Genomic DNA, 23065 nt, shown 5'->3' on the forward strand with positions numbered 1-23065 from the left:
AAAATTAACCCTTCTTATTCTCTGTTTGTCTTCCCTTTCTCCTATGAGGATATGGTCCAAAGTCCAACAAAACTTAATGCATCCCAAAGCCAAAGAGGTGATTTTCAGATTATCTGTGCCATCAAGTTCCCCCCTCCATTCTTATGGATAATTGAGTTAATTATATTTTGTTTTCATGGAATTTAATCTTGGGTTTTAAGCACTCTATTTCAACTTCCTTCCAATTCCCAGAGTAGGAAGTTCTCTATTATCATTTCAGAAGTTGAATGGAGGATTTAACAGCCTTTTGAACCTACCAAGAACAGAGAGGATATTTTGCCCTGAATTTCTCATCAAAGTAGTGGACTGGATATAGTCCCTGCTTTCTGGTGTGAGCTAAGACCCAACCTCTTAGTTTAGAATAGAGGTTAGGCAAAGTTTCATTAGCATTCAGGATCACCTTATCTTTGAACCACTCATTTGGTTTTGGAAAATAGGGGAAAGGATTGTCTTCTGGTGCCTTAATGTTAGTTAATGAGCCATGGTAATTGTGGAAGCAATCAAAGTGTGGATTAGAAGGGATAGGAAAAATAGAATTTTGAAGATGTATTTGAGTCCTCTTCTGGACAGGAAATGTGGCAAGAGTTCATTCAAAGCTCCCTAAAATCCTGGAATTTAGGTCACAAGTGGTAGGAAAAGTTAGAAGAAAAAAAGGAAGGATGTTGTTTGCACACATAGATTCATATCATTTAGCTACAGGCCTTGAATTACCTAGAGATGATGACTTACTTGATGTGATTTTAGGAAAAATAAGATACCTTTCTATCTGGGTCTTCTGCAAAAATACATCTCTTCTACTTCTTGAATGTTAGAGGAAGGCCTTTATTCACAAACTACACAAACTACAAACTATAAACACCCACCCCTAGGAGAGCAATTTGCATCACTCTAGGGTATAAACCTTTCCTGAGAGCAAAATTTGATCTGGAGACAAGAGAGAAACTAGGAAGGGAAGTGGAAACTCCAAAAAAAAGGTAGCGAGAAATGGATAGAATGGGGACACAGAGCACTATAGATATAAACTTTGACTTACTTTATAATTTTGCAAGTCCATTCCTGACTAGATGGGCTAATTCATTCTAAATTTTAACAGGGGAGGGGGAAGAGTGCAGAGGAAGGGTCTAGGGAGTGTTAATTAACTGTTAATTGAGTGTTTAATGGTGCCATCTGCTCACCAAGCATTGAGATTGGAAAATAAATGTGATATTTCTGACTAGAGTTGGAAGAAGATGAAAAAGATAACAGGACAAAACTGATGAACAATTTGGAACTGGCCGCAAATGAAACCTAAAGTTAATCTCACTTACCAGAGAGGAGAGGGATGAGAAGCGGCTGCTGTGGTCAATTCTATTTGTACCATGGAAGGTGAATGAGAATGCAGTATCCAACCTTTAAGACAGCGCCTGGCATAGAATAAATAGAGGTTGATTAATTGAATATATATAGTAATATGCAGAAGTCACTTTTTTACTCTGGATTGAATTATAGGAGTTAATCATTTTGAGGGCATAGGCATTACATTTTTTTTCTCTTTATGTTGGTTGGTTGGTTGGTTGTTGTCCTTTTGTTATCAAAGAAGATCAAAACAATCGCTATGGTTGCGACAAATTACAGTGTCTGACTGGCTGATCAGACCAATATGAGCTCGGAATGAGTCCATGTCATTTATATATGTCACATTTCCTTTGAGCTGCCTTCCTCATAGCCACAGCACCCCCCACTGATGAGGGCATGCCTTGCTGGGTGGTCCTGTGTCTCCCAAGGTATACAATCAATCCTAAAGTTCTTCAGTTAGACCTTTAGAGTGATCACTTCTTCTGACCCTCTTGTGAGCACTTGCCCTGTGTGAGTTCTCCCATAAAATAATCTTTTTGGCAAGCATACATCTGGCATTCTAAAATGGCTAACCCATTGTAGTTGCACTTTATGTAGTAATGTTCAATGCTAACAGTTTAGCTCGAGAAAAGACCTTTATCTGTATCTTCTTCTGCCAGGTGATCCTCAGAATCTTCCTAAGACAGTTTAAATAGAAGCGATTTAGTTTCCTGACATGGTACTGGTACATCATCCAGGTTTCACAGGAATATAGTAATGAGGTCAACACAATGGTTGTGTAGATCTTCAGTTTTGTAATACCTCTTCTCTCCAATACTTTCTTTCTTCCCCCAAATACCGAGCTAGTTGTGGCAATGCGAGTGTCAATCTCCTTGTCAGTGTGTACCTCCTTGGAAAGATCACTGTCAAGGTAAGGGAACTTATCCACAGTACTCGAAACTTCTCCATTTGCTGCTATTGATGGTTCTACATATGGATGGTGTAGTGGTGGCTGATGAAACAAGCACCTGTGTTGTCTTGCTGTTAATTGTTAGACCAAAATGAGCACAAGCAGCAGAAAATCGATTCATACTTTGTTGCTTCTCAGCTTCAGAGGTTGCATTGAGTGTACAATCATCTGCAAACAGAAGATCATGCACTCACCACTGGTGCATGGAATGTGCACACACTCATAGATAACACAAGATCCAGTAGACCTGAAAGATGAACAGCTCTTATTGTGAGAGAACTCAGCAGTTATGAAAACCAAATAGCAGTCCTGAGTGAAACAAAACTGGCAAGTGAAGGCCAGCTTACTGAAGTTGTCATTGAATATACAGTTTTCTGGAGTGGGAAGTTGGGATAGGTTTTGCAATCAAGTCTAGTTAGCATTTGGTTGACATTAATCTAGTCAACATTCTTGAATGCCTACCAAAAGGAGTGAATGACAGACTTAAAACAGTAGGATAGGAACCTCCAGGAAAATGCCATGCCACTATCATCAGTGCTTATGCTTTCATCAATGTACCAATAGAGGACAAGCTTATAATACTGGGTGACTTTAATGCTAGAGTAGGCTTAGATTACCAGAGAAGACAGTGTTTGTGAGAAGGTCAAAAGATGCACAAGTCTTCAGTGGAAGATGACCATTGCTGTTGCTGTTTCTTACTCCATTGCTCCCAAGGACTCCCTGCCATTTCTGGTAATCTAAGCCTACTCTAGCATTAAAGTCACCCAGTATTATAAGCTTGTTTGTTATAGATGACATAATAGTAATTCCCCTTTCTTATCCAGTTTAATTCTTGTTTTTTTTTTCTTTCTGTAAAAGCTTTATTTAGATAGAAAGAAATAAAGACCTTCCTTTTAAGTGAGTTGCCCATAGGCTTTAGCTAGTTAGTGATAGAACCAAGATACCATGACCCATCAACATTGAGTATAAATCCTGAATTCTGTTACACTGTATTTTATCACTAACTAGAAATCACATATGAAGCAGCCTGAGCTGTTCACCTTTTCCATTCCAGCAACCATTGCTTTATCTTGGGATTCTGTCATCACTTGTATTCTAATGAAGGTGACCTCCAAAATGGCTCATTTAATGCAAGATGCTTCATTATCTTTGTTCCAGGGAAAATATGATATATAACATGCTTAGAGAAACCATCTCCATTTAACAGTTAATGTTTTTCACTCCTACCATATTTTAGAAAACATGATTGTAGGACTGATTTCTTAGATCTTAATAATGTGTGTATATTATCAGGGTGTCTACCAGGTACATTCTATATACTCTGAACCAGATTCTTGTTTTTCTTTTTCACTCTGGCAAAACAAACCTATATAAACATCACAAAACCAAATGTTGTTTCACAACCTAGATATTGAAGCAAGACATATATGTTGGGAAAATGGAGGGTGTAGTATATTTAAACTATTAAAGCTTAAATTTATACTATGACATTAGTGATACCTTGTATGTGGAGCCTACCATCTGGCCCCATGTAGAAAAGGATAGCCTAGGACTATCTACTTCATTTCTTGACTCTTGGTAGCATGGTTGTCTTTGAAAAGTGAAAAAGGCTATCCCAATAGGAAATTGTATTTAGTCAAAGCAGTAATAATGAATAGTTCTCTTAACAGAAGGGTCATGATTGGTTTTTCTTAATATTTTTCAATCCAAGAGATACTTTAATCTCATTAACAGTAAAGTTTTAAAAAACAAATCTGTAGACTTTTTTTTTGCTAGAATTAATGAATTCCTTCCTTTAGGTCTTCCAGTCCTAAGTCAGACTTCTCAGAAGAGCTATAAAAAGAAATGTTTCTCATTTTATTTCTGAGAAGTTTCTGCTGAAAGATTCAGACCCAGAAATCCACTTTTGTTCCTGATCATTAATTTCAGGAATATCACCGAAATCCCTGGGAGTCTGGAGTTCCTTTGATCAGTGGTAGTCACCTTGGGGGTGGCCTGACTTCTTTACTATTATATTTCCAGTTTTCTCTTTTTGTCTTTTTTCCTCATAGATGTCAAACCATCGAACATCTTGGTGAACTCACGAGGGGAAATCAAGCTTTGTGACTTTGGAGTCAGTGGGCAACTGATTGATTCCATGGCTAACTCCTTCGTGGGAACAAGGTCTTATATGTCGGTATGGATAACTGGTTAATTGACTCAGGCTTCTGGCCCTCCCCAGGACTCTCAGTCAGAAAGGGCAATTATCACCTACGAAATTAGAACTCTGTACTGAGTACTTTGATAAGGAGTGTCCTTGATTTCAGAAATTCTTGGTTTGATTGAAGGATAGAATTGCTGCTTCCCAGAGAGTCCAGTAGAGTGAGGTTCTACAATTTCTGCCTTCGGGGACTTTGCAATATACCTAGGGAAAACACTTTAAAGAGTAAGGTAAGAAAAAACACACATACAGAGGATCTCTGTTTGTTAGGTGTTTGATTAGGTGACTTCCAAGTTCCTTTCTAATGTTAAGCTCCATGAAATATACAAGATATTATAATACATAGATTCACTACAAGTGAGTGAGAATTGTTTAATCACAGTCTTAATTCTCAAACTTATTCCCCCATCCCTTTGTTTTGCCAGACCATCACACCTACTCTTCTCCCCTCCCAGTTACAACTCCTTAAACTCTCCCCTATCCTTTACTTTCTATTTTCTTTATTCCTTGTATCTTCAGTGAGAGGAAGCAGCCAGCATTGATGCTGATTGGAATAATCCTTTTACTTCTAATTGCTAATTTTTTTAAAAAAATTAGTTTTTATTGATGTCACCTATTTTTTTACTTCTTCCCAATTTCTTTCAGTATCCCTTTCCCTCCCAGAACACCATCCCACACAACAAAAATGCTTTCTTTAATTTTATTAATTTTTATTTTTTGTATATATTTCTCAGTTACATTTAAAGTTCTTTTAGACTTTAAAAAGTTTTTTCAGTTCCAAATTTTCTCCCTTTCCACACCCCATTATACATATGAAGTCATGTAAAACATTTCTGCATTAACCATTTTCAGGGAATGGAAGGGGAAGTCAGAGAACAAAGGGAGGGAACAAGCCTCTTTTTGTATTCTAAAATCAATCAAAAATACTCTTATCAGGGGCGGCTAGGTGGCATAATGGATAAAGCACTGGCCCTGGAGTCAGGAGTACCTGGGTTCAGATCCCATCTCAGACATTTAATAATTATCTAACTATGTGGCCTTGGGCAAGCCACTTTAACCCAGTTTGCCTTACAAAAAAACCTAAAAAAAAATGTACTCTATCAGGAGATGAAGAACATCTTAAATCATGAGTCCCTTGGAATTGTGGTGGAGTATTATATTGATCAGTTATTAAATCACAGTTGAAAGAAAATATTGTAGTTTTTTTATATTTTAAATTATTTTTAAATTTTTATTTTTCCAACAACAAGCAAACATTGTTTTCAACAAATCGTATTTTTTGGTTAAGTTTTGAGTTTAACATAAATTTTCCCAGATTTTTCTGAAAGTTTCTCTCTCATCATTTCTTTTATTTTTTATTTATTTAGTATTTATTCTCATTTTGTACAAATAATGTTTTTTTATACATTAATAAAATATTCTTGTTTAAGAGTAAACAAAATACCCCCTCCCCCCAAAAAAATATAGACTCGCTTGAGTGATAAAGGGGAGAGAAAAAAATTAAAATATAAATTAAAAATAATAGTAGTAATGATTGTAGGTATGGCCAGGTGTCAAGACTCAAAATAAAATAAAATAGTAATAAGCAGGGGCGTCTGGGTGGTGGACAGAGCATTGGCCCTTGAGCCAGGAGCACCTGGGTCTGAATCTGGCCTCAGACACCCAACAATCACCCTGCTATGTAGCCTCAGGCAGTCCACCCAGCCCCATTTGCCCTGCACCCCCTCCAAAAAATAATAATAATAAATGTGCTTGAGTCTTTGTTCCAACACCAACAACTCTGTCATGGGTAGATCTCATTCTTTATGATAAGTCCATCACAAAAGTTACTTCCATATTTTTCCACTGTTGCCGTTGCTGATTGCAACTCCCTCCTTTTGTATTTCTCCACTACCATGTACTATATTTTCTCTCTCCTTTCACTCTGACTCTGCTGTAGAGTAGCTGAGTGGAGCAGCAGACAGATCCCTGGTTCTGGGGCCAAGAAGCCCTGAGACCCCCTACCACCCCTTAGGCCCAGCATCCACCTGGTCCTATGGTCCTGGGCAGGCCTTCCAATCCCAGCCCCTTGCAAGAAGTAAAAAAGAAAATGTGTTATATCTGACCACTCTCCCCCCATGGTCTACCCTCTCCTCCATCACTCACATCCCCCCCCCTTCCCCCTGTCCCCCCCTCTCTTCTTCTTACCCATTGAGTATATATGCTGTTTCCTCTCCTAGCCACCTCTGATGAGAGCAAAGATTCCCTCATTCCCCCTTACCTTCCCCCCTTCCATATCATTGCAATAGCTCATTGTAATAAAGAAATATCTTGTTATATGAAATATCTTGCCCTATTCCCCCTCTCCTTTTTCTTTCTCCCATTACATTTCCCTTTTTTCCTATTGACTCCATTTTTACACCATATTTTATCTTCAAATTCGGCTTTCTCCTGTGCTTCATCTATAAAAGCTCCTTCTACCCGCTCTGTTAACTGAGAAGGTTCATATGAGTATTATCAGTGTCATTTTTCTATGCAGGAATACATGCAGTTCATCCTCATTAAGTCCCTCATATTTCCCCCCTCTCCTCCAATCTCTATGCTTCACCTGAGTCCTGTATCTGAAGATCAAACCTGCTGTTCAGTTCTGGCCATTCCAACAGGAACATTTGAAATTCCCCTGGTTCACTGAAAGTCATCTTTTTCCCTGGAAGAGGACATTCAGTTTTACTGGGTAGTTGATTCTTGGTTGCATTCTAAGCTCTTTTGCCTTCCAGTATATTATATTTCAAACCCTATGAGCTTTTAATGTAGTTGTTGCTAAGTCCTGTGAGATCCTGACTGCAGCTCCATGGTATTTGAATTGTGTCCTTCTGGCTGCTTGTAATATTTTCTGTTTGACTTGGGAGTTCTGGAATTTGGCTATAATATTCCTAGGGATTGGTTTTTTGGGATCTTTTTGGGGGGGGGGGATCGGTGGATTCTCTCCATTTTTATTTTGCCCTCTGCTTCTAGAATATCAGGTCAGTTTTCCTGTAGTAATTCTTTGAAAATGATGTCAAGGCTCTTTTCCTGATCATGACTTTCAGGTATTCTAATTATTTTAAAATTCTCTTTCCTCAATCTGTTTTCCATATCAGTTGTTTTTTTCAATGAGATGTTTCACATTTTCTTCTAATTTTTCATTTTTTTTGCCTTTGAAGTATTGAGTCCTGATTTCTCATAAATTCATCAGTCTCCCCTCAGAGAGTTTTCTTATCTCTTTTTCCATCTGGCCAATTTTGCTTTTTAAGGCATTCTTCTCCTCAATAACGTTTTGAACTGTTTTATCCATTTGACCTAAGCTGGTTTTTATTATGTTATTTTCTTCAGCATTTTTTTTTGGATTCCCTTACCTAAGCTGCTGACTTCATTTTCATGTTTTTTCTGCATCTCTCTCATTTCTTTTCCCAATTTTTCCTCTATCCCCCTCACTTGATTTTCAAAGTCTTTTTTTGAGCTCTGTCATGGCCTGTGCCCAATTTCTGTTTTTCTTGGAGTCTTTAGATGCAGGAGCTTGTGCTTCCTTACCTTCAGACTGAGTATTTTCTTCCTTCTTGGGCTCATATGCAAAATATTTCTCAATGGTGTTCCTCTTTTTTTGCTGCTTGCTCATTTTCCCAGCCTGAGCCTGTTTTTGGGTTGCTTTCTGAGCTTTTGGGACAGTCCCACAAGGGTCTCAGTGTGTGAGGCTCTGTCCTCCCTCCTGGTCTGTGAATGACCATATGTGCCCCCCTCTGCCACAGGGCTCAGGTGGGGGGAGGCCCTGCTGTTCTATGGTGGGGCCTAGACTGCGATCAGGATCTGAATGTGGTCAGAGCCCCAGAGTCCTGTTCCAGGAGTCAGAGGACAGAGCTCCGCAGTCTCTCTCTTCATTCCCCTCTCTAGGTCCAGTGGGCTCATGCCCTGGGGGCTCCTGTTTATGGGCTCTGCCTGCTTCTTTTTCCTGGATCTGGAATGCAATGGCCACACTGCACACTGTGCTCTGAGGGCTGGGCTTCACTCTCTCTGGCAGAGGTCCCCCGCTGTTCCCCCCCCCCCCCCCATTAGCTGTGGCTCCTAGTGCCCTGGGGCTGCCTCCAGTAGGCTGAAGTTCTTTTGCTATGCTGGGCCGCCCCTCCGACCCCGGGGAGCAGAGCCTTTCTGCTCTTTTCCAGGTTACCTTCAGTAGAACTGCCTCACTGGGTCCCTCTGTGGGTTCTGTCTCTCGAAACTTTAGTTAGAGTCCTTAGTTTTGAAGATTTATGAGAGAACACCTAAGACATATCCATACTTGGTCATCTTGGCTCCGCCCTCTCCCTCATTTCTTACAGCACAATAAAATTCCATTACATTTATATACCATAATTTGTTCAACCATTCTCCAGTTGGGGGGCTTCTCTATAGTTCCCACGAAGAGTTGTTTTAAATATTTTTGAAAATATTTCTTAGATCTCCTTGAGATATAGACCTAGTAGCAGTATTGCCCTGTCAAAAGATAGGAGCTGTTTAATAGCCATTGGGCATAGTTCCAAATTGTTCTCCTGAATGAACTAGTTTTTAACTCCTCCAGTGGTGCATTACAGTTCTGATTTTTCTTTTACCCTTTTGCATGTCATTTTCTTTTCTGTCATCTTAGCCATCCTGATGTATTAAAATACCTCAGTATTTTAATTTGCAATTCTCTAACTAGAGCTTTAGAGCATTTTTCAGGTAACCATTAATAGTTTTGATTTCTGTATCTAAAAACAACTTATTCATATTCTTTGGTCACTTATTTGAGGAACGATGCCTTATTTTTATAAATTTTGCAGTGTTCTCTACATTTTAAAAAATAAGACTTTTATCAGAAAGAATTGCTTCATAATCCCCCCCCCCCGTTTTTCTTTTAATTTTGGCTACATTGGTTTTGTTTGTGCAAAGACTAATTGTAAAAATTATAATCAAAATAATCTCTTTTACCTCCTGTGAACCTCTCTATCCCCTGTTTGGTCATGAACACTTCCTCTGTTACTAGATCTGACAGGTAGTTTCTGGCATGCTTCCCTAATTTGCTTATGATATCACATTTTATGTCCAAATTATGACATCAGGTTGATAATGTATGAGGTGTTGGTCTATGCCCAGTTTCTGCCAGACTATATTAGAATTTTTTCACCAGTTTTTGTCAAATAGTGAGATCTTGCCCCAGTAGCTTGGATTTTCATTCATTCAAATACCTAGGCTATTGTGTTTATTTGCTTCTATATATTTTATAGGTAATCTAGATTAATCATCCTATTTTTTTGTCCAGTACCTAATTATTTTAATGATTGCACTTTCTAATAGTTTGAGATCTGGTATTTTTAGGCCCCATTCCTTCACATTTTATTTCATTAATCCTTGATAATCTTGACCTTTTGTTTCTCCAGATAAATTGTATGACTTTTTTCTCCTAGCTACATAAAGTAATTATTTTGTACTTTGATTGATATGGCATTGAATATGTAGATTAATTTAGGTTGTATCATCATTTTTATTATACTGGCTCTCCAATTATTTAGATTTGCCTTTATTCATATGAAGTGTTTTGTAATTGTATTCCCTCAAGTATTTTATATTGTCTGCAGTTATTTCAATTGGAATTTTCTCTTTTTCTCTTTTTCTGCTGGATTTTATTGGTAATATATATAGAAATGATGATAATTTGCTTGGGTTTATTTTTTTATACTGCACTTTTGCTAAACTTTATTGTTTCAGCTAATCGTCTAGTTCACCCTCTAGATTTCTCTAAGTATAGCAGTCATATTATCTGCAAAAAAGTGCTGCTTTTGTTTCTTTGTTTACCTATGCTTATTCCTTCAATTTTTTTGACTAATTGCTATAACTAACATTTTTAGTACAATATTGAATATTAATGGTGATAATGGGTATCCTTGCTTCGCCTCTGATCTTTATGGAAAGGCTTTTAGTTTATCCTCAGTATGATTAGTGTTTGCTCTTGGTTTTAGATAGATACTACTTCTCATTTTAAGGAAAGCTCCATTTATTCTTGTATTCTCTACTGTTTTTAATGGAAATTGGTGTTTTATTTTGTTACTAATTCTTTATCCCATTTTAGTTGTACTAGCTTAGGGTATAGCCCAGAACTCTGTCCTGGATGCTTTTTCTCTAGTCTCTCACTTGATCACCTCATTAGCTCCCATGAGTTCTGTTATCTCTATAGATCACTTGCAGATTTCTGTATCTAACCCAGGTCTCTTTTTTGAACTCTAATCTTTTTATAACTAGCCATATATTGGACATTTCTACCTTGATGGTATATAAGCACCTGTAACTCAAACTGTCCAAAACTGAATTCATTGTTTTTCCTACAAACTCATCCCTCCTCCAACCTTCCCTGTTAACTCTGCAGTGTACCCCTGTCTTTTCAATGATCCAGTTGACCTTATTCTCATCTGCATATCTAATACTTACTGAGTCTTGATGCTTTGGTCTCTAAAGTATCCCTTACAGAGGGCTCCTGCCTTAATTTAGGCCCTCATTACTTCACTTGTACTACTACTGCAATTCATAAAATATTACCTACCATTTACTTGATGACACGATTTTCATGGTTATTTGCTCAGTTTCAGCATAGTCAGTACTTAATGGGAATTGTGAAAGAAACCAATGCAAGAAGTAATTTGTTATCAAAATACATAATCATCAAAATAAATTATTTTAGTTTGTGATCTTGTCTGATAGCCTTTAAGTGCTTCTTTTACATCTTCCCTCTTGAGTCTCTATATCAAGGGTTATTATCTTCATTTTACAGAGGAAGAAACTGAGGGTCAGAGAAGTTTACTTACGATGACCTAGCTAATAAGGATTTTGAGGTAGAATTTGATTTCTAACTGATGGCTGGTGCACTCTTCTGGGCCACACTGCCTTGGGGCAGTGTCTTCTTGTAAATTAGTGCCTTCCCCTTTCAGTCATTCATGAGCCATTATTAAGCACCCACTGTGTCTGTCCATCACTGTCCTAAATGCTGTAGATGAAAAAGCAGTTAAATTGATCTTGCCTTGAAGGAGCTTACATTCTCTTAGGGGAGGCAGGAATACTGATTATTGAATTCTTTCAGCAGTCCTGTGAATTAAGTTGAGTAGATGTTATTTCCCATTTTACCAATGAGGATGCCAGGATTCATAGATGTCAGAGGGTGACTTGCTCAGATTCACACAGTAAGTGCGTAGAAGAGCTGATTCTAGAACCTGGGTCCCTTAACACAGCATAAGCTTCCATCCATTGCAATACATTCTCCCTCTAATGAATGGACATCCTTGAGACATCACTTGTTGCTTCTGAGACCCAAATATATCCAGAAAACCAGCCAACATCAATCACTTTTTAAAACACTATGGCCCTTGGCAAAAAGTTGCTGTTAAGGGCGAGGTAGGAGACCAGGCCTAGGGAAAGCAGGTAGCCTGGCAGGTAATTGATGTCAAAGGCTGCTCTGAGATTTTCTGCTTGTTAACTGATTCAAACTGGAACAAATCATAATAGATCAGGAAGAGCAATGAGTTGGAGTTGGGAGGACCAGTTAGAGCTAGAAGAGTAGAGTATCTTGGTTTGAGAAGATGGCTAGGGCTCAGAAGGTCATTAAAAAGAGGAACAGAACAGGAATACATCAATGGGTTGGGTAGTAGCCTTTTACTCGATCGTAGAATTTGTGTCTTTCTTGTTTAAGTGAGATCTCTTCCCTGAATTGGAATAGGATTTTTTTTTTTTGGCAAGGCAGTAGAGTTAAGTGATTTGCCACAAGGTCACACAGTAAAGTAATTATTAAATGTCTGATGCCAGATTTGAACTCAGGTCCTCCTGACTCCAGGGCAGGTGCTTTATCCACTGTGCCACCTAGCTGCTCATATAATTATTTAGAACCTTATTATTGAGTCTCATATGCTGTTTAGTATGTATGTAACTTTTTTTTTTTTTAAGCATTTGGGACAGGTTAAAGTTCTTCTATTCAGCAGTCTGTCTGAGACCATATTTGAACTTAGGATCTCCTGACTTAATGATTGATTCTCTATCCACTGTACCATGGGACCTCCTTTTATAGACTAGTTTTATTTTTATTTTTTGTTGTTGTTGACAGGATATTTTAAAAACAAAACTCAAAGGTAAAATACCTGACTCTAGAGAGGAAAAAAAGGGTAGTGTGAGCATAGATAGTTCTTCTAAATAGCAGTCTTTGGTTCTTGAAGTTAGCACTTCCTTCACCAGGACTAGGATATTTCATAAAATTATTAGTATTATTCATGTTGACAATAATATTTCTCTCCTCCTCTGTCTAATACAGCCAGAAAGACTCCAGGGGACTCACTACTCAGTACAATCAGATATCTGGAGCATGGGACTTTCTTTGGTGGAGATGGCAATTGGACGATATCCCATTCCACCTCCAGACTCCAAAGAGCTAGAACTGATGTTTGGCTGTCCAATGGAGGGAGATGCTCCTGAGACATCACCAAGACCAAGAACTCCTGGGAGACCTCTCAGCTGTAAGTTTCCCAGAAAGATCTAACTACTCAGAATTAGGGAATCTCTGATTTTTGACTTTATACAAACAATTCCATAAACATAGTAAATATTTTGTGCTAGGTCTCATTGCAGCCACTGAAAAGACATTGGTTGGGAGACAAAGATAAATATTCTATTTCAGTAAGTATCAGAGGTCAGATTTGAATTTGGATCCTCCTGACTCCAGGGCCAGTGCTCCATCCATTGCACTACCTAGTTGCCCCTGTGAAAGGGGATCTTGAAAGACATCTATTCCCATACATTTAGAAGGACATGAGATAGTGTGGCAAAGCAGAGAGTGCTGGATTTGAGTTCTGCTCCTGACTCAGATTCTGCCTAAGAACACTTAGCCAGCTGTATCATTTTGAATAAGCCACTTAATTTCTCTGAACCTCAGTTCCTTCATCAGTAAAATGAGGATAATAATATTTCCTCTAACTACTTTATAGAATTGTTGTATGATGATGAAACAGAAGCCCAGAGAAGTAACTTTCCCAAGGTCATAGGTAGTAAAAGCAGCAATGAGGATTTTTATGTAGTTCATTGGCACCAAATCTAGTTCTTAGGGTCTACTCCCCAGATATGTTTCAAAACTGGGAGAGCCAGATTATGGTCAAAGATCAGGTAAGGTAGGAGGAATTCAAGACTTTGAGATCGATAACTGGAAGAAATTGTATGGAAACACTCTTCATAGCTTAGAGTAGTTTTCATAGATCACAGATGAACCTGATATTAAGGAAGGTTCTATCCCATTAGAAGCTTCATTTACATCTTACAGATAAGGAACAAATCCCAGGGCTGTTTTCAGATCTCTCAGTCTGATGGGATTGACATAATACCTGTCTTCATGAAGGCAGCCTTCAGATGTGGCTAGATCAGCATAAAGATGGCTCACAGTTGAGCTTAGTTTCTCAGACCCTGGAAGTACAGGTGACCACAAATTCCTCCATCTGGTGAGAATGGTCCTGGATAAGAAGATAAGAGTCTGTGTTAGAACTAGGGAGGGCTATTGTTCTGCAATGTCTTTGATCCAGTCATAGTCCTTCCCTATTAGTTACAGTTGTTCACATCCCTACCATCCCCACCCTGGTGATTGTCCTTTCCCTCCACATTCTTTCCTTGGACATTACCCAAGGAGATTTATTACACAGCAATAAAGTGACTTCAATCTATTTTTTCCTTTCTAAAATTTGCAGCTTATGGAATGGATAGCCGGCCACCTATGGCAATTTTTGAGCTGCTGGATTATATAGTCAATGAGGTAAATACAGTATGATATCTCAAGTCTTGGAGTTTGGGGAAATGGGGGCAAAGGACCAAATAACTACTGGGTAAATAGTGAGTTGTTCAGATGTCTGGGGCAGGCTAAAGTTCTTCTATTAAGCAGTTAGCATGGTTCAAACAAATAATGTTGGAACTAATTAGTCTCTTTGATAATTCTAGGATCTTTTCCAAATAGGAAGACTTCAGAACATCTTGCTCATAATGTTAATGTCTTATAAAACTCATCTGAAGTGGACTCAGAGATTTCCAGTGCAGTTCTCCAGGCCTCACAACAGAGCTAGCTGAGTACAAGCCCAGTTGTACTCAGCACTGTCATAATAGCCTCTAGGAGGGTATCCATAGGTGCTCCATAAGGATAGATAGCTAAAATGGGGCCTGATTATGGAGGCCTAATGTGTCAACAAGAGCTTAAATTTCCTGCAGAAATTCTGGCTACCCTGAGGGAAAAGGAACTTGAATCTAGAATCACTGGTTTCTTTTTTTGGCTGTTCTTTCCTCCCTTGGATAAAAGAGATAATTCATGATGACTGATCTTTGTTTTATGAACTTGCCTTTCTAACCTGGATTTCATCCCAATCTAAGTTTGACTTCTCCACTTGTTTTAATCTTTCCTTTCTCTTTATTGGCTAATAATCATTCCCTCATTGCAGTGACACTGTATTTATGGGCTAAAACCTTGTTTAGCAAATTTTGTTGTTCAGTTATTTGAGTCATATCCAATTTGCCATTTTCTTTTCCTCTTCATTTTATGGATAAGGAAACTTAGGCAAACAGGGTAAAGTGATTTGTTTAGTGTCACAGAGTTATTCTGAGGCCACATTTGAATTCAGATCTTTCTGACTGCAGGCCTGAGTCTATCTACTGTACCACTTCACTGCCCCTAGCTGAAGCATAGACTTTCTTTGGAGGAGATGGCACATGAACCTCCTCTAATTCTACCATTAGACCCCAAGGAGCTAGTACTGATGTTTGTCCATTGAAGGGAGATGCTGTAGGTACACATTAAAATTAAAATGCATTTTCTCTGTGAGTCTGACTTCTATCTAGTGTGAACTGATTTGTCACCGTGACAGCATTGATGAATGATCCTCCCAAACTCCTGTCATGTTTGATTTATTTAACCATAAATGTTGGCACCTAATAGGCAAATCAGGGGAAGTGAGTGACAAGGGGGAAGAGGCAGGGAACCACTAGTATTTCAATTTTTAATCTCAATGACATTTTCTTCCAATTAGCAATTGATTAGATGAGATCCATCCTATTCCCTATATATCTAGAAGATCACTTCTGTACTAAGGATCAAGAAATGAAATTTATGAACTGTGCTAATGGGCTGGGGGGGGGGGGTGGGAAGAGGGGGTGATGGGAGAATCTCCCAAACCCTCCTTTTACCTTAGTGTTTCCATGTTTTTCCCTTTCAAGTCCTAATAGGACTGATGGGACCGTCACAAGGATGATGCTTTAAAAAATAATAATGACACAGTGAAAATTCAGTTATACAGAACTTTTGGCCAACTAAGATTCAGTTATGCTAAACTTTAACAAGAGAGATAAATTAGAAAGGAATAAGTTGGAATTAGATATTTTATTTAGAAATGTGATGTTTAAGAAGTTTGAGAGGTGAGAGGCATAGTTTCTGGGTAATTAGTCATTAATGTTAGTATTATTAATAAAAGAAGGGTCAGTGATCCTCTTGAATGCCAAAGATCCCTTGTGGAATCCAATCAGTGCTTACATGCCCTTGGACAGGTGGGTGTTCCTGAAAGTGATAATTATCTTTTATTATTTAACATATAATGAGAGAGAATTGAAAGGGAGCAATTATCATAATCAGAGTTGGACCTGTTTTAATGAGGGGCTAAGGGACATGATTTTGATCATGTCATTGACTTCCAAATCACCCCCAGCCTTGGATAAGTTAATGAAAGAATTCATCTCCACCCAGATTGAGTAAAATTCACTGGTCTTCCCCACTGGTAGGATTCTGAACAAGATCAAGGAGAAAGTCAACTGAATCTCAGTATCAGCAGTGTTCTTCCAAAACTGAACAAACTACAGACTTCTGGTCCTAAATCAGTAATTAATTATTAATATGAGAGAGAAATAACAATTCTTTTAGAAGACAATTTTCTGGGTGTGTCCTAGGGTAGTAACTCTTCAGCCTAATCCCTTACCTCCCCATCTGGATCCATAGACCTGGGCAATGGTGGGGAGTCTTCTTCCTAAGGATTCCTTCAGGAACTGGCCTCATGTCAGGGAAGACATATATCAGTCCCTGAACTATATTGAAATTGGATGTTTATATCACACTAAAGCTATTTTTCAGCAATAAGAATCAAAATAGTTTTCTGCTTTACTTTCCTTAAGGTTAAAATTTACTCTTCAAACTTCTTCCCCCTAATTCACTGAGTATTTTGTTAATGGATGTTTTACTGTTTGCTGAGGGTGTTTAACATTTCATATCCTTGGGCAGCCAGGTGGCTCAGGACAGAGTGCTGACCCTAGAGTCAGGAGGACCTGAGTTCAAATTTGGCCTCAGACACTTAATAATTATCCAACTGTGTGACCTTGGACAAGTCATTTAACCCTATTGCCTTGAATAAATAAAACCATTTCATTTCCTTGTTCTTCTGACAGAAGTACCAACAAGCAATTAAATGACCAAAAGTTAGTTAATATGGAGGGTAAAATAGTTTGAAATCAAAGGGTCTGGTAAACCCCTGTACTGAATAAAATACTTCTTACTAACTGAATTGTTGATGTAGCAACCATTTAAAAAAAAAATTAGTGCCTCCTGTGATTCCAACACTTCTCTTTGTCTCCCTCTCCTCCCTACTCCTAGTCCTACCAAGTCCCACCTAGGCATGAAAGAAAGAAGGTTTTGTGGTTGAAAAAAATGTGAGAGTAGAAAGACATCTAAGTTCCAGACTTACCTTGATATATTTTCTAGACATATGGCTTTTGAATGAATTGAGCTTTTCTTCTTAATCAAGCAGTAAGCATTGATTGTTCAATTGTTTCAATCATGTCCAATTCTTTCTGACCTCATTTAAGGTTTTCTTGGCAAAGATATACAAGACAGATGAGAAAATTGAGGCAAGCAGGGTTAAGTACTTGCTTGGGTGGGGAAGGGGATCCATACAGCTAATAAGTGTCTGAAGTTACAGTTGAGCTCCAGGTCCAGTGTTCTATCTATTCTGTCACTTAGGTGCACTTCTTCAGTTTACATCCCTTCTTTTCCAACCTCATTGGCCACAGCTGCTCCCTGGTCGATCTTCTAACTCTTTTTCTGTTTCCTCATCATCATCTCTCAGAATCCTAGTCTTTCCTCTAGGCTGGCTTATCTCTGGAACTACCTCTGGTGTGAAGCCTTCTCAGATTGCATTTTTTGCATTATTTTTCTAGACTGTTACCCTCATAATTAATGTTTGATTGATTTTTTGTTTACTTTAACTGTGATCCCTTCTTCTGTGGACACATATTTTTAGGAATTGGTCTGCTTTATATAGTTAAAACCACTCTAGATGACTTAGCTTTTCTCCTGTTGCTCATTAGCAAATTAGGTCAAAGTCACCATTAATTGTACGGCTAAACATCTCATGGAGTATAGGGAATGGGGTACTTAGTTCCAGCAGGATGAACAAGTTTGGCATCATCATACCAATAGTATATTTTAAGAACCAAAAGACTGAATTCTGTTTTACTTTTGTGCTAAGAGCTCAGGTGCAACCTTGCCCCTTAAATGGAGGATGGAAGAGATAAGAGGAAACACCAGCCTGTGGGGGAGGGTTCTCTGACCACTCTGGAGAGTTAGGTCTAATGTTGTATTGTGTCCTTTCAGCCTCCTCCAAAAGTTACCTAGTGGAGTCTTTAGTCTGGGAATTTCAAGATTTTGTGAATAAATGGTAAGTTGACTTCTTATTCTTAGGAAGTATATATCCTGAAGAATATGACTTTTTATATTAGACTACACTCCTATAGGATTTCCAGATTTGACTTAATCTTGTGGTTACTCAAGATGGCTTTTCTCCTCTGAACATCTTTGGCTATTCTCCCAAGTACTTGTAGCATCAAAACTTTTGTATGTTGTGGATTTCAAGACATATAAGATAATCACACTTCATATTATATACAGCTTAATAATTAATCTTTTGGAGTTAATTTTATAGTGACAAGTTAATTTTTTTTTTACTTTCAAAGCAAAATAATTTTCATTTGCTCTTCTTTTAAAGCCTGATAAAAAACCCAGCAGAAAGAGCTGATTTGAAGCAACTTATGGTAAGTAAAAATCTTAATAGATTTCTTACTAATACTATTACTACCCTAAGAAAGTATAAGAACCAGGATAAGTTGTATCATGTGTCTTTTAGTCAATTTTTGGATACAAGTAGAATCTAAATTAAATAATGGGAAATGCTGAAGGAGAATAAAGATTGTGATTAATATGTAACCTGAGAGATTGTCTCTTCTACTTCCTGGTGATGCTAGGAGTTTTCTAGTACATATATAATAAGACTCTAGTCTTTTATTAAGGCTAGTCATCTCCATAGCTACAATCCTCTCCCTTCAACTTTCTGAGCCATCACCCAGTGGTTCAGTGGGCAGGAGATCCCATTAAGTTTGAACAAGCTCAGTTTATCATCTTGACTATTGTATTCCTTTTGAATCCTATTTTTCTTAATTAAAAATATAAACACACATGTTTTCTTTTTGAAAAATGAATGTCCTATTATGCGTTTTGAATCCATTGCTTTATCAGGAAATGAGTAGCCTGCTTTATTATTAATCCTTTGGAATCATAATTGGTAGTTCATTACATTGATCAAAGTTGATGATTGATAGCAAGTCTTTCATAAATGTTGTCTATAAGTGCCATTATTGAATGTCTTTACTATTTCAAACAGAGGGTTTTATACATAGCGAAGCTTAATTTTTAATGTTGCTTCCTCTTCATTATCTCACATATAGGTTCACACCTTTATCAAGAGGTCTGATGGCTGAGGAAGTTGATTTTGCAGGCTGGCTCTGCTCCACCATAGGTCTTAACCAGCCTGGCACACCAACTCATGTGGCCTGTGTCTAAAGTGTTAATTTTGGAAGCTGGAAAAGGCAGCTACCTTACCCCATTGTGCAAAATGATGCTACCCTAGATCCTATTTCTTATGCTTGTCTCTGTTCAGATGAGCATTTTACCCTGTGAAGGATGAAGAAGCATGTGCCAAATTCTATTTGTGTTTTTTTTTAAATTTTGATTATGTTCTTGAATGAATTGGCTTTGCTTTGGGGGTTTCTTGTTTGTGTTAATGACCTTCCAAAAAGTGTGCGATATTGAATTAGTGAAATTTTGATGACAGTGAATATTCTTTGCATTGCTGCTCTTTCAGCCTCAAGCTGGCTGGCCTTGTGATTTTTTTTTGGGGGGGGGATTTTTGACATTTGGTGGTACTTCATTCTCACTAGGCTTTTTTAACCTTTTTTTCCTTAAAGTGGAAGGGAGAGAGGAGCCTTGCAATGTCCTTCACAAGCAGTGCATGGGAAGCATGCTTTTGCTGCTATGAAAACAAGCATTAGAAAGTGGATGTCACAGTGTTGTAATTTTTTTGCTGTCTGTGTAGAATCCAGCTGTTTTCACCTAAATCAAGTCAGAGCCCTGCACTGCCATAATAGCCAGGGCTTCATCAGTCTACTGTGAGGACTTAGAGACTTGTGGCTATATTTCTATATTTATTTTAAAATTACTCTTTATGGGATATTCAGAGTTGTTTGGTGGTGTATGTCTCTTAATTTTTGACTGGCATTTCTAAAAGAGTGGGGATTTTTTGAATGTCACAAATGAATCAAGTCATTAAAGTTCATCAGATCTATCTTCCTCCTAATCCAACTATGTGTAAGACAACTGTGTGTATAGTGCCTAAAAATTGTATGGAGATCATTTTAACCATTTTATTTTCAAATGTTTAACAAATCTAATCTCTTATTCTAATAAATATATCAAGTTTAAAAGAACAGTTTAAAAGTAGTATGTTTTTTGTGTAAATTATTTCAGGGAATGCTTTGGTCATTATACATGAAAGTGGTGGTTTTGGTCTCTTAAACTTATTTGGGCTTTTTATAGAAAATAGGAAGGGTTGCAAGAAGGAAACAATGGACCAAGAAACATCTTGAAGCTGGCTGCTTTTGGCTAATGCACCTTTAGATGCCTTTCCTGTCATTTTATGTTTCTAGAAGCCACACAAAAATTACTGCAGCAGTGTTCAAAATCTCTCCCACTATGCTTCCAACAGCTTTCCTCTTGAAATATGAAAGGATCCTATTTGTCCTTTCCACCCACTTTTCTTTTTTAGTTCAGTTCAACTTTATTTGCAATTTCACATTCTGCTTTCCTCCCCTACCTGAAAGGTAAAAAAACCCTGAAAATCCATTTCAAATATGTATAATCAAATTTCCACATTAGCCAAGCACAAAAAAAAGAAGAAAAAATATGCTTCAGTCTACACTCAGTCCATCACCTTTATTTGGAGGTAAGATAGAATGTTTCATCGTGAGTCCTGTGAAATTGTAGGTGGTTATTGTATCAATCATTTTGGAAGTCTTTCAGAGTTGATTATCTTTACCATTATTACTCTTACTGTGTATGTTTTCGTGGTTTTTCCACACTTCACTTTAATCAGTTCATCTAAATCTTCCCAGGTTTTCCTGAAACTGTCTCCTTAATCATTTTTTAATAGCACAGTATTCCATCACAATCATGTACCATAACTTGTGCAGCCATTCTCTTATTGATAGGCATTCTCATAGTTTTCAGTTCTTTGGAATCACAGAAAGGTACTATAAATATTTTTATACGTATGGGTCCTTTTCTTCTTTCATTGATCCCTTTTGGTTACAGACCTAGTAGTGTTATCACTGAGTTAAAGAGTGTTTGTGTGTGTGTGTGTGTGTGTGTGTGTGTAGATAGATAAAACTTTAAAAGCTTTTCGAGAATACTCCCAAATTGTCTAAAGTGGGTGAACTAGTTATAGTTCCATCAACAGTGTCCCAGTGTACGTGTTTTTTCATATCCCCTTTAGCATGTTATTTTCCTTGTTTTTCATGCTAGTCAGTTTGATGCCCATCCATTTGTTTTATCTTCTGGGATTCATCATTGTCCACAGAATGCAAGAGTTTGGCTATTTATGGAGGCAGTTATTTTCTAAGTAAACTCAAGCCCATAGCTCTAGAATGTTCAGATCCATGTTTAAGTGTATAGGATGACCTTTCTTATTCCCATTCCATCTTTTATTTGGATCTGCCAACTTAAGGAATGGGACTTTTGGAATAAAAAAAATTTTTCCTCATTTACTAGCATGAGTAGGGACTGACTTATGACATTTTGAGAACAGTCCTATAAGGATGTGAGAATTTGGTTCTAAAACTGCTTATAGCACTAAAAAGTTGTATATATTTTGTGTATTGTGCTAATGCTCTGCAAAGGTGAACAAAAGCTGAATTGTTTGTTACAGCAGTTATTACTAAGTCACCAAAAGACAAATGAATTCTATATTTCTGGAAATTCCTTTTAATGTTTTTAATGATTTTTTGAATGGTTTTAGTTTTATACTACATGCCAATTTAAGATATTTTCTGAACTTTCTGACCTCATTTTCCTTGCAAGAACAAGACTGTCCAGTCAATAAAACATTTCACAATGGGGAGTTTTGCTTTTATCAGATGAAAAATAAATCTAGGAAAGATCTTTTAGTATATTGATCCCTGACTTACTAGATGCTAGAGTAAGAACTTGAATGGGATTTTGGTGATCCATTTTACAAACAGAAAAACAATTATGGCTTATTTTCCTTGCTTTATTTTAGAAAAGACAATAACTCTAGAGGTAATAACCCTAGTATATAGTATAATCAACTTATCTCAATTAAGTTGATTTATTAAAAATAATTATACTCAAAGGGCGGAACCAAGATGGCAGCATGAAGGCAGCATTTCCCAGAAACTCTTTCCCCCAAAACTCCAAAAAGCCAACAAATTATGACTAGCCAAAATTTAGAGGGGCAGAACCCAAAGAAAGGCTGAGTGATACATTTTCCCAGTCCAAGATAACTTAGAAGTTCCGCAAGAAAGGTGTATTTAGGGGCGGCTAGGTGGCATAGTGGATAAAGCAATGGCTCTGGAGTCAGGAGTATCTGGATTCAAATCAGGTCTCAGACACTTAATAATTACCTAGCTGTGTGGCCTTGGGCAAGCCACTTAATCCTGTTTGCCTTGCAAAAAAAAAAAAAAAAAAAGAAAGGTGTGTTTAACCCAGACCAGGGGGTTGGGAAAAAGTTGAGGCTGCCCAGACCAGGGATCACTGGGAACAGCTTGAAGGAGCAGTGAGAGAACTCTGCTGCACCAGAATTGAGTGTAGAAATGAGGAGCACCAGCCACAGACCTGCAGTGAGAATCTGCGGAAACCAGCCTGCACCTCCAGAACACAGCCCACAGTAAGGGGTTCGGGGAGACAGCAGAAAGCTAGCTCTCTGCTCTCCCTGGGGCAGGACTCTACTGTTTGCCCACACTCAGATCCAGGTTGTAGTTTGGCCTTCCATACTAAGATAGCAGGGCCCCTCCTGACGGCTCCAGGGCAGAGGAGAGTGCTTGTGGTCATCCTACATATCAAAGCACAGGGAAGAGAGCATAAGACCTTGGAGGAATAAAGGTCCCAGTGGGGTCCCAACCCCCCC

The 23065-nt window shown here is 38.0% G+C and overlaps 1 protein-coding gene and 1 long non-coding RNA gene across 2 annotated transcripts in view; both read left to right on the forward strand.

The window, feature by feature from the left end:
- Positions 1-15656, forward strand: part of LOC141522752 (dual specificity mitogen-activated protein kinase kinase 1-like) — a 62999-nt gene extending 47343 nt beyond the window's left edge. The window contains exons 7-9 of the mRNA XM_074236221.1: positions 4375-4499; positions 12841-13042; positions 14258-15656. Of these exons, the coding sequence (XP_074092322.1) occupies positions 4375-4499; positions 12841-13042; positions 14258-14337 (407 nt within the window). The 3' untranslated portion in view covers positions 14338-15656. The remainder of the gene's footprint in view (positions 1-4374; positions 4500-12840; positions 13043-14257) is intronic.
- A 2567-nt stretch (positions 15657-18223) lies between these two features.
- LOC141521663 (uncharacterized) lies at positions 18224-19341 on the forward strand. The gene is made up of 3 exons (XR_012478036.1): positions 18224-18250; positions 18578-18623; positions 19314-19341. It is a non-coding gene; the product is annotated as an uncharacterized LOC141521663 (long non-coding RNA).
- The last annotated feature ends 3724 nt before the right edge of the window (positions 19342-23065 follow it).

The sequence above is a fragment of the Macrotis lagotis genome, chromosome 4 (assembly GCF_037893015.1).
Source record: "Macrotis lagotis isolate mMagLag1 chromosome 4, bilby.v1.9.chrom.fasta, whole genome shotgun sequence".
In the NCBI taxonomy this organism is placed as follows: domain Eukaryota; kingdom Metazoa; phylum Chordata; class Mammalia; order Peramelemorphia; family Peramelidae; genus Macrotis; species Macrotis lagotis.